Source organism: Archocentrus centrarchus (assembly GCF_007364275.1).
Source record: "Archocentrus centrarchus isolate MPI-CPG fArcCen1 chromosome 18 unlocalized genomic scaffold, fArcCen1 scaffold_23_ctg1, whole genome shotgun sequence".
NCBI classification, from domain to species: domain Eukaryota; kingdom Metazoa; phylum Chordata; class Actinopteri; order Cichliformes; family Cichlidae; genus Archocentrus; species Archocentrus centrarchus.
The window spans coordinates 1,072,152-1,083,310 of record NW_022060145.1 but is presented as its reverse complement, the minus strand read 5'-3'; the positions used below and the strand labels follow the sequence as shown (position 1 = coordinate 1,083,310).

At 40.2% G+C, this 11,159-nt stretch overlaps 1 protein-coding gene across 1 annotated transcript; it reads left to right on the top strand.

Annotated features, from left to right (window-relative positions):
• The first annotated feature begins 211 nt into the window (after nucleotides 1-211).
• On the top strand, nucleotides 212-1,447 carry LOC115775205 (protein S100-P-like). Its single transcript, XM_030722759.1, has 2 exons — nucleotides 212-453; nucleotides 1,204-1,447. Exons 1-2 carry the CDS (start codon nucleotides 316-318, stop codon nucleotides 1,342-1,344), a joined length of 279 nt encoding a protein of 92 aa, XP_030578619.1. The 5' UTR covers nucleotides 212-315; the 3' UTR covers nucleotides 1,345-1,447.
• Nucleotides 1,448-11,159: the final 9,712 nt, after the last annotated feature.

The following is an 11,159-nucleotide window of genomic DNA, read 5'->3' as shown; positions in this document are numbered from 1 at the left end:
TTGTTCTGTTAATGGAAAGGCCTCGCCCTTAAGTCAACAAGTAAGTATAAAGTAAATCAACAAAGCAGAGTAAGGCCTTTCAGGTGATGCGTACACTGGGCGTTGTAGGTCCAAGGTTGTGTTTACACTGAGTCAAATGTTTGAGCAAGCACTACCTCAACTATAAAAGCTAATCTTATCACTGGTGTCAAACCCATTTTTTTAAAGGTATAAAAAAGAATCCACTCTCTTTGCTGTCATTCCCTGTGCAGCTGCTGCTCTGTCCACCTCCAATTTTTCCTCTTCACCTGAATAACTGTCCTTCAAGCAGAAACCATGACGCAGCTAGAGACATCCATGGCTTGCCTGATGAAGATCTTTGATACATATGCGGGAAAAGAGGGAAAGCCAGACACCCTCACAAATGCCGAGGTCAAGACTCTGCTGGAGAAGGAGCTGCCTGGACTGCTCAAGGTATTGTTTAGCCATTGAGAAACACATATATGCTTGACACAGTGCTGATATCTGACCAGTGAGGACCAGGCACATGAGGTCAAATCTACGTAAAATGATATAAATGACCACATTTATCTATGAAATATACTGTATGCTGCGGGGTGAAAGCTTAGCACGAAGTTAGAAAACATCCTGAATCACGGTAGGAGTTAAAACATAATTAAGTTATGGAATAATTTTTATAAAAAGGTTGCGTTATTTTCAGGTATAGAGCTGGTTGTGGTTGGTTTGGGCGGGTAAAACAGAAAAGTGTTTGCTTTTTTATTTTTTAATAAGGTATTGTTGAGGAATTCAGCCTCAGCCCCAACCGGTCGTGTCAGATGGCTGTCCCTCCCTGAGCCTGGTTCTGCTGGAGGGTTCTTCTTGTTAATAAGGAGTTTTTCCTTTCCACTGTCGCCAAGTGCTGCTCATAGGGGGTCGTTTTGATTGTTAGGTTTTCAATGTATCATTGTAGGGTCTTTACCTTACAATATAAAGTGCCTCGAGGTAACTATTTGTTGTGATTTGGCACTATATAAATTAAATAAAATTGAACTGAACTGAACTGAACTGAACTGAATTGAATTGAATTGAATTGAATTGAATTTTGAGAAGTTTGAATGACAAGATCTTATAAGGGCTGAATTTGAATGGAAATGAGAATAATGGAGGCACTTTGGGCCGCTTACAAACTGTGATGTTAATGGCATTTTCTATTGGTCTATACAGGGAGCAAAAAGCCAAGAAGACGTGAACAAGCTGCTCAAAGATTTGGATTTTAATGGAGATGGAGAGGTTGACTTCACTGAGTTTATGGTGCTGGTCACTTCTATTACCTGCATCTGCCACGCCCGCCCTACAAAGAAGTGAGCATAGAGACCACACCCTGGAAAGGAGCCGAAAGACACCAACAACTACAGAGCATGTCTGTAATGCCACTTGTTTTGTAATAGCTGAATAAAGGGATTTATCTACCTGTACATGGTTGTCAAGTGTTGAATATGAAAATGTATTCCCTTGGATATTTACAGAATACAGAACACACACTGCAATAATATTTCCCAAACCACAAGGTAGTGGTGCAGCGACAGCGATTTTAAACCCATATCCAAAAGAGCACAAGGTTCATATCTCAGCTTGCACTGTGGAATAGTTATTTACTTTGCACAGACTGCAAGTCCATTAGTAAATAACAAATGCTGCAAATGGCCTTTCAGATGATGTGTATTTTGGGCATGGTAGGATGGCAGTGGTCTTGCCACGGTATGAAACCCCTTCTTTGCGACATACTTTAGCAAACACTCCCTCACCTGTAGAGGCTTGTCTGACCACTGTGGCCAAGCCAATTTTTCAAAAGGTACAAAAAGAATCTCATCTCCTCTTTTCCTTCACTCCCTGCGAGGCTCCTGCTCTGTTGCTCTTCCATTTTCTTTCTCTATCCATTTAAGCACCCATCAAGCAGCAACCATGATGCAGCTACAGGTCTCCATTTGTTTGCTGCTTGACACCTTTAAGAAATATGCAGAAGAAGATGAAAAATGCAACAGCCTATCAAAATCTGAAGTCAAGAAGCTGCTGGAAAACGAATTGCCTGGAATGCTCACGATACTGTACTTCCTTTAAGAGGCATACATGTAGACTGTCTATATGCTACAAGTTACAAAATCAGAAATGTTGGTGATTGGTTTTGGTGGTTAACTTGTGCTACAATTAGCAAAGTTAGGACAGTGAGAATATCATCCTGCAGCTGCACCTTCATGGAGTTCATGATCCTGGTAGCTAGTGTAGCCTGCGCCTTCTGTGGTGATGAACCTAGCAAGAAGGGAAAATAGAGACCGCACCCAGGATGGAGACAGAAGACACCAACAACTGCATAACATCTCTGTAAATCCACTTGTTTTGTAACAGCGGAATAAATGAATTTATTTTCCTTTGAAGTGTTGAATATGAAATTGGATACAATTCAAAGATATTCACAGAATACTGAATGCACAGTGTAACAGAAATAGCAAATAATAGCTGTAGTAATAATAATAATAGCCACACAGAAGCATACCCGGCTGCACAGCACAGAAAATACAGTGACAGCAGGTTTAATGTTTCAGCATCATCTTGGGCCAAAAAATACCAACCAGCACAAATGGAATAACAGTGACGTGCAACCACACAGCACAAGGTTTATATTTCAACTGGCACGATAAAATTATTATTTACTTTATACTGAATGAATGAAATAAATAACAGAAAATGTTAGCAAGTCAACAAGTAAATGAGCAATGCTATATATGATGGTTCAGGTGATGTCACCTGAAACATCATATGGGAATTGTAGGTTGGAGATTGTGTTCACACAGTCTGAAACAGAGCTGCATGAAACACATCAGTCAGTGCTACCTCACCTGTAGAAAGGTGCTTTATTACTGGGACCAAACCCATTATTCTAAAGGTAAAAAAAAAAAGCTCCCCCTCTTTTTCTTCTTTCCCTGCACAGCTCTGTCAGTCTCCTCTTTTTACTCTTTATCTGATTCAGCAATCAAGCAGAGACCGTGTCAGATCTAGAGGAAGCCAGGGATTGCCTAATGAAGACCTTTGATAGGTATACAGGAACAGAAGGAAACACCCTAACAAAAAAAAATTGAGGTCAAGAAATTGCTGGAAAAGGAAATGCCCAGTACACTGTACACTTCCAGGGAATCCTATATGTAGTCTTACTTTGGATGTTTATCCACTAAATGTACTATACGCTATAAGTTACAAAATATACAAACTCATTTGTTTGTGGTTGCTTTTGGTGCTGCAGTTATTAGAACAATCCGAATGACACCCTGCAGCTACATGTTTTTTAATATTTCAGTAAGATGCTTTTTAAACTTAATGGAACTTATTGTAACTTGTGGAGCACATAATAAAAATAGCTTGTGCTGGATTTGAGTTTTAAAGGAGGAAGCACATTTGACAGCTTGCTAACTGTAGTTTATAACACTGGTGTTCTATTGTTCCGCAAAGGATGCAAAGAACCAGCGAGGTGGGAAAGGTGTTTAAACAACTGGATTTTGACTTCAGCGAGTTAATGTCGGTGATTCCTGCTTGTACCTGTACATGCTATAAATGTACTTTCAGAAAAGGAACAAAGCAACCACACCCTGGAGTGCAAACGAATACTCCTCGCTGAGCCTGAGTGGGGCTGATAGCAGACCTGCATTGTGTTTACACCTGATTACTCAGATATCACAATAACAACAGACGAGCTTCAAAGACACTGCAGGGGAAAGTTTAATCCTCTGATCAGAGGCATCGGGCTGCCTCTTAATCCATCTCTGTGATACTTTCTGTCTTTAGGTGAGGGCCTTGGCTCTTTTAGCCCACCAGGGAGCACTGACCAAGTAACACACTTTCTCCAGCCAGGACTGAAGGTAATGAAAGCCTTTGCTTCCCTCTGGTGGCAGAGAAACATTCTCGTCTTCACTTCCACAGTACAGAGGTAGATCATGTGACTCTCTGCCTTCATCCTGAGCCATGCATATCTTGATTTGTGGTCTTCCTGTTAGCTGATTTTGGTGTTCAGGCTGTGCCCAAGGCCGTGTATAGCTGTTTGTGAACCTTAGCTGACCTCTAATCCACTTGCGAGGTCATTAAGCTCAAACTCCTCTTTCTCCGCTTCCTCTACTCCCTCCCCCTGGTCAGGGCATTATGGAGGCTTATAGGGATTAGGTGTCCAGAGTGGAGGACGATGTGGCTCTGGAGCTAGAAGACATAGATGGAAAGGGAAAGTCTGTAACAGGGAAGTTTATTATTTATTAATATGTTTGCTGACATTATGAAAAATCATGTTTGGATTTATATTTGTCTCGTCACATGCTTTTACTGCACTGTTAATAAACAAGTACAATTAAAGGTGTGAGTGGGTATAGGTTCGAGCACTCCTTGCTCAGTGTAGTCTATGTTGCTTAGCTTGCTTGGGTTTGGGAGTTTTGTCCTTGGGACCAGTTTCTGTCTTAGAGTGTGGCTGGGATGTCATGCTTGGAGAAAATTCTGCTGCATTTCTCTGACAAATCTGCCACATAAGGGACGACAATGTTGTTCCAGTATTGTTGTTCTCTTTGTCCATAGTTGGTGTCTGACTTGCTTTCCTGTGCATCTTCACTGAGTTGATGAAGACCCAGTTGGGATAACCACGTCTTTTGAGGATGCCACTGTTCATGTTTTGGACCGAGAACAAAGATAGTTTGAAAGAGGAGTGACAGAGGCCATCTATAGCCACGTATCTATTAGTACCTATTTAGTGCGGCCTGGTACCAGGTAGCAGGTACTTTTTTAGAACTCACTCAGCCAGGGTTCCAAGCGATCCGAGGCGATCCGAAAATGTGACGCAGAACAACAGCATGCCACTGACTGGCCAGGGAGTGTCGTCACTAGTTGAGTCATGAGAGCGACTCCTTCACTAGAATCAACCCAAACCCAACAGCAAGAAACAGAGGTGGTGGCCTACGACACTAGCTGTCAGCTTCCTACAATAAAGCCCAGAGATCCCTTCCAGGTACTTCAAACTCCGCTCACACTTACTTCAGGTGACCTACTGAGGTCACCTTGAATGACAAGGTCTCACAGGTCTCATGGTGGTTTCACAGGAAACCCTTTGTGGTAATAACCCACACATTTTTTTTCACACCTTGGCTCGTGTGATGATGAGTAAGAATGGGTCAACAACCACCTCTAAAGGGAACAACCCCCACCCACCTTTTGGTCTTAGAACTATCAAAGCCTCTTGGATAAGAGGTGAAATCATAGTAATAGAAATTGAAAAGTGAAAGTTATTACAAAGTGAGAACAATCTGATATTATTATATTATGATATTGATATTATTATTTATCTATTATTTTTTTTACCAGCACATCTATGTGGTTGTTGCCAGAGCACAAGGACTAAACAGCTTTGACAGGGAATAGAATGATAGAAAATTTTTAAAAAGCACACACACAATGTCCACAAAACAGAGGTTACAAACTATGAAACACATCAGAAAACCTTTTCAGTTTACACTGAAAGCAATATTGAGAGAGGGCGTTCATCCTACATAAGTAGTAGTGCTGAAAAAGTTGAGACGCTTTATAAAATGCAAAATAAAAACAAAATGTATTTATCTGCAAATCTCATGAACCCATATGTTATGCACAAGATAAATATTAGCACAAATTTTATTTAATGGAAGCTACAGATGTCAGCTGGGATAGGGACCAAAAAGAAGAAAAGAAAAGAGAAGAAACAGCTGGAGCAACATTTTAGAATGAATTAGGCTAACTGGCAACAGGTCAGCAATTATTTGGTGCAAAATAAAGAGCACCTTAGAGAGGCAGAGTTTCTCAGAAGTTAAGATTGGCAGAAATTCACCAATCTGCAAAAAAAAAAAAAAAAAAATATATATATATATATATATATATATATATATATATATATATATATATATATATATATATATATATATATATATATATATATATATATGTGTGTGTGTGTGTGTGTGTGTGTGTGTGTGTGTGTAAAAAGATATTTTTTATTTTTTGCATCTTTCCAAGAAAAATGTAGAGCTTGTAAAAACAAGTCTACATCTTGATTTAAAAAAACAAAACAAAAACAATATTAAATAAAATATATTAATAAAAAAATATATATAGGTCACAGTTGAATTAAAAGGCCTGAACACTGCCATCTTGTGGCCACAAATGGCCATTGCCGCTGGAAGCACACTTGCCTTGGATCGCATTGGAAACTGTAGCGCAGGGATCCTTAAATATATTTGACTCAGTTGTGTTGTATCAGGAGCAACTCGGGTCAGGTCACAGGGCTCAAGCCTTTAATTCAGCTGTGATTTATCTTTTTTCTTTTTTTTTATTAATATACTTTAATAAACCTTTTAAAAATCAAAATCTAAGCTTGCTTTTCCAGAGCTGTCATCCTCAAAGGATGGCAGCTATAAACCTGTGATTTCATAGATCATGATGCATCACTGTGGATTAAACAGAGTATGAAATGTTTGAAAACAAGACCACACTCCCCTTGAAATAAATGGTGAACATGTGGAAATTGTCACCACCTTCAAGTTCCTTGGCACCTACATTTCAGCTGATCTCTCCTGGACTCAAAAGACCACGGCCCTCGTGAAGAACGCTCCTCACCATCTTCGCTTCATCCATGTCCTCAGAAAAAACATCTGGACTACTGCTGGCTGACCTTCTATCACTCCTCTGTGGAAAGTGTACTGGTGTACTGTCTGCGTGGATGGTACATAAGCTATCCAATTGAGGAGACTTGACTACGTCTTGGGTGAAGCACCCACAATTTCGTTGTACTATGTACAATGACAATAAAGGGCTGTTCTATTCTGAGAGCTCAGTCCTAAACATCTTCAGCAGTGATGTTAATCAGTATAACACTGATGGGGAACATTTTTTATACAGAATAATTATTTTAAACATAAGTATCTCTCTCCCCACCACCTTCCACAACACTACTCCACCACCCCACTCAACATAACTATAGTGACTGAAAATGAAATGAAGGGCCTGATAATAGCGCATGGAATCCAGATAGATGTGTGAAGTGAGCCTTTAAACCAGAGCAGGGAAAAACACGAGGAGTTTCTTTGTATTGGAAATAGTTGCTGAGAGAGCCTCTGTAGTTATACATGACTGGGAGTATTCACGTGACCTTTTTGCATTGCAAAGGAGGACAGGATCACTTGTCAAACAGGTCCTGCTCAACAGGTTAGAAGGTAAAAAAGTATCTACACGCCCATTAACCTTAACGTATTCAGTGTTCATTAATTCAGTGTGCGTATGACTAATATACTTTAATACACGATATAAAAATAATAACAGTAAATACCAATTTAAAAGTGCTAAAAATTCCCAACAGTACAAATATATATATATATACAATTGTGGGATCTGTAAAAATATTTGTGTACGTCATGTAGATGCTTGCCCTCACAGTGTTCTAGGCAATGTCTATGCAAATTTTCATCAAGCTTGGTCCAATCATCTAGGAGGACATAGAGAACACACAAATATACACACACAGAGAAGGCCCAAATTAGGCCCCAAGCAGAATGTGATTTGGAGCCCCCACCTCCAGCTGAACCCATCACCAGCCACCCATTTGAGCACCGCCAATATTAAGTGTATATTGTCCATGCTTGATTGATGCTGGCAGCCGGTGCATTTACAAAAAATGTGCTAAAGGGGAGAACAGTCAAAATTTAACAACAACAAATTTAGTCTTGTTTATTTAAATATTTATTTCTGAATGAGTTGAAAATGAAACCTAGCGCTACGCCAGCTTCCAGCTTTGTTGGACAGTGTGCAGACCAAAGCAGATGGCACTAACACCCAGAAAGCTTAAAAGTCAAAGAAACATCCAAACTTTGAGGGATTTTCTAACTACACACTCCAAACAGGCTAAAATGTGGGGTGGGGGGAATCACAGGTCTGTGCTGTAACATACAGTCAGTGGATCTTAAAGCCACAGTTTGTTTTCCAATTGAAGCAGCTTTTATTTAAAAGAAAAAAACAAACATTTGCCATGGTAACAACAATGTCAACATAAGTCTAAGTTTAAGTATACCTGGTGATGTCACAGTCTTCTGGAATGTCACCACAATTCAAAAATAACTGTGACATCATTTAAGATTAAACATCAGAACCCTGTAAATAGGATGGAATCTTGAAAATACATCCACAAACTCTCTCGTGTTTTACAGAGCGGTCTTCTAAGGCACAACCGAAGGATTCAGTTACAGAGTTAGCATAATATCATCTGCACTCGCTGGATCCACAAAGATGCCGCTCTTACTTCTGACCTATCACTTGCTTCCCTGGGCTTTTAGAAAAGCTGGACAGCTTATCAGCTCAACCCTGAGAAAATCTCAGTCACCAGCAGATTTGGAGTCCCTGATTGAAATTCAGGAGACCACAGCTGAAAAGCCCACCTCTGCGCCTGAGACCAGTGCCTGTGAGACACAGGAGCTCTCTGTCTTCCCTCTTTCTGATGGATTTCAGGAGAGGAAACAAGAAAACAAAAAAGAAGAAAAAGACAGAAGATCAAAAGTAGAGAGCAGGAAAATACTGGTCACGAGGTCACCAGATCAGACCTGGGCTCCTTGACAGAGAGACAACAGAAGAGGAAAGAAGAAAAAAGAGAGAAGATTGAAAGTAGGGAGGAAGAAAATACTGGCCACGAGGTCACCAAATCAGACCTGGCCTCTCTGAGAGAGAGACGTCTGAAGAGGAAAAAAGAAAAAAGAGAGAAGCACCAAAGAAGACGAGAGCAAGACAATCTGGACCACATGCATATTCCCATCAGTTTTGAGGGGATATTTCCATCTGAAGTCTAACCGAGATGGATGGAAGTGCAGCTCTCATACTGAGATTATTGGCTCCAGAAGACCTCAGAATAGCTGCTAAAATTTGTGTTTATGTTTTTGATAGTAGAAGATCGATTTCAATTGGCTTACATTCTAAATTATAGTTTCTATAGAAGGAAAAACAGCAATTGCCTCAAGTACATTAGCCTAGCCAGTCGCGACAGATGACTGCCCCTCCCTGAGCCTGGTTCTGTTGAAGGTTTCTTCCTTTCAAAAGGGAGTTTTTCCTTCCCACTGTCGCCAAGTAGGGGATCCTTGGATTGTTGGGCTCCTCTATAATACTGCTGGCACTCCGCAGTATTATGGAGGCTTGGGGAAAATTGTTGTTTTAAATTGAATAAACTAAAAAAAAAAAACAACCAAAAAAAAAAAAACGTTTCTTTTTGGGTTTTTTGTCTCACTCCTCTTGGAGATTGGCCACATGTATTGAAATCTAAGGGAATGATTATCTGTTATAAAAACACAGGTGGGTCTGCAGATCTCCACTTTTGGAGCCTGCCTGTCATAAAACTTTGTAAAATGCAACACAAGGTTACAAAGTTATGTGAACCAAAGATGTTCCTGCATCCCACCACCAAGGTCTCAAGCATATATGAGTGTTGACTATAACAGGCCTCACCTTTACCCCAGTAACCGTAACATCTTCAGTGTTCATTAATTCATTGTGTGTGTGACTAATATACAGTTGTGTTCAAAATAATAGCAGTCTAACATGAGCAACCAGATCAATCAATATTGTTGGTAGAAATCATATTGCTATATGGCAAATAATTTACCAGTAGGTGTAGCAGAGTCATAGAAAACCAACAGACCCAACATGCATGAGATGCATGCTCCTGAGTCTGTGTAATTGAATAATTAATTGAAAGGGGCGTGTTCAAAAAAATAGCAGTATAGAGTCCAATCAGTGAGGTCATTCATTCTGTGAAAAAACAGTCGTCAATCAGGTGACCCTTATTTAAGGATGGAGCCAACACATGTTGTACATGCATTTCTCACTGAAAACCTGAGAAAAATGGGCCGTTCCAGACATTGTTCAAAAGAACAGCGTTCTTTGATTAAAATGTTGATTGGAGAGGGGAAAACATATAAAGAAGTGCAGAAAACAATAGGCTGCTCGGCTAAAATGATCTCCAATGCTCTAAAGTGGAAAGCAAAGCCAGAGAGACGTGGACGAAAACAGAAGACTACCATTCAAATGGATGGAAGAATAGCCAGGATGGGAAAGACTCCGCCAATGATCAGCTCCAGGGTGATCAGAGACAGTCTGATGTTACCTGTGAGTACTGTGACAATTAGAAGACGCCTGTGTGAAGCTAATCTGTCGGCAAGAAGCCCCCATAAAGTCCCACTGTGGAAAAAAAAAGGCATGTGCTGAAGAGGTGGCAATCTGCCAGAGAACACATCAACTGGCCTGTAGAGAAATGTAGAAACATTTTGTAGACTGATGAAAGTAAGATTGTTCTTTTTGGGTCCAAGGGCCACAGACAGTTTGTCAGACGACCCCTAAACACTGAATTCAAGCCACAGTACACAGTGAAGCATGGTGGTGCAAGCATCATGATATGGGGATGTTTCTCTTACTATGGTGTCAGGCCTATTTATTGCATACCAGGGATCAGTTTGCATATCGTTAGCCTAATAGCATAATTGCCTAAGTCATATTTTGGCAAAAATTAAGATATCTATCTAAATGAAACTCACTGTTAGCAGAGCAGAATTAGGTAGGTATCTCAAAATACAGTATGCCAAAATATGACTTAGGCAATTATGCTATTAGGCTAACAATATATCAAAATACTTGAAGAGGTCATGTTGCCTTATGCTGAAGAGGAAATGCCCTTGAAATGGGTGTTTCAACAAGACAAAGACCCCAAACACACCAGTAAGCGAGTGGCATCTTGATTCCAGACCAACAAAATTAAAGTTATGGAGTGGTCAGCCCAATCCACGGACCTTAATCCAATAGAAAACTTGTGGGGGTCACATTAAAAATGCTGTTTCTGACACAAAACCAAGAAATGCAGAGGAATTGTGGAAAGTTGTCAAATCATCCTGGGCTGGAATACCTGTTCACAGAAGAGGCGCCTGAAAGCTGAAGGCTCTGCCTCCCATTCTACTCTTAAGTATCCTAGGAACCACAAGTAAGCCAGCAGTCTGAGAGCGAAGTGCTCTATTGGGGTGATACGGTACTATGAGGTCTTTGAGATAAGATGGTGCCTGATTATTCAAGACCTTGTATGTGAGGAGAAAAATTTTAAATTC

What these genes read in the sequence shown, in the direction of transcription:
- LOC115775205 (XM_030722759.1), top strand. Translation starts at nt 316, where the DNA reads ATGACGCAGCTAGAGACATCCATGGCTTGCCTGATGAAGATCTTTGAT. An exon ending in AGCTGCCTGGACTGCTCAAG is followed by an intron (nt 454 to 1,203) that starts GTATTGTTTAGC and finishes TGGTCTATACAG; the next exon opens with GGAGCAAAAAGCCAAGAAGA.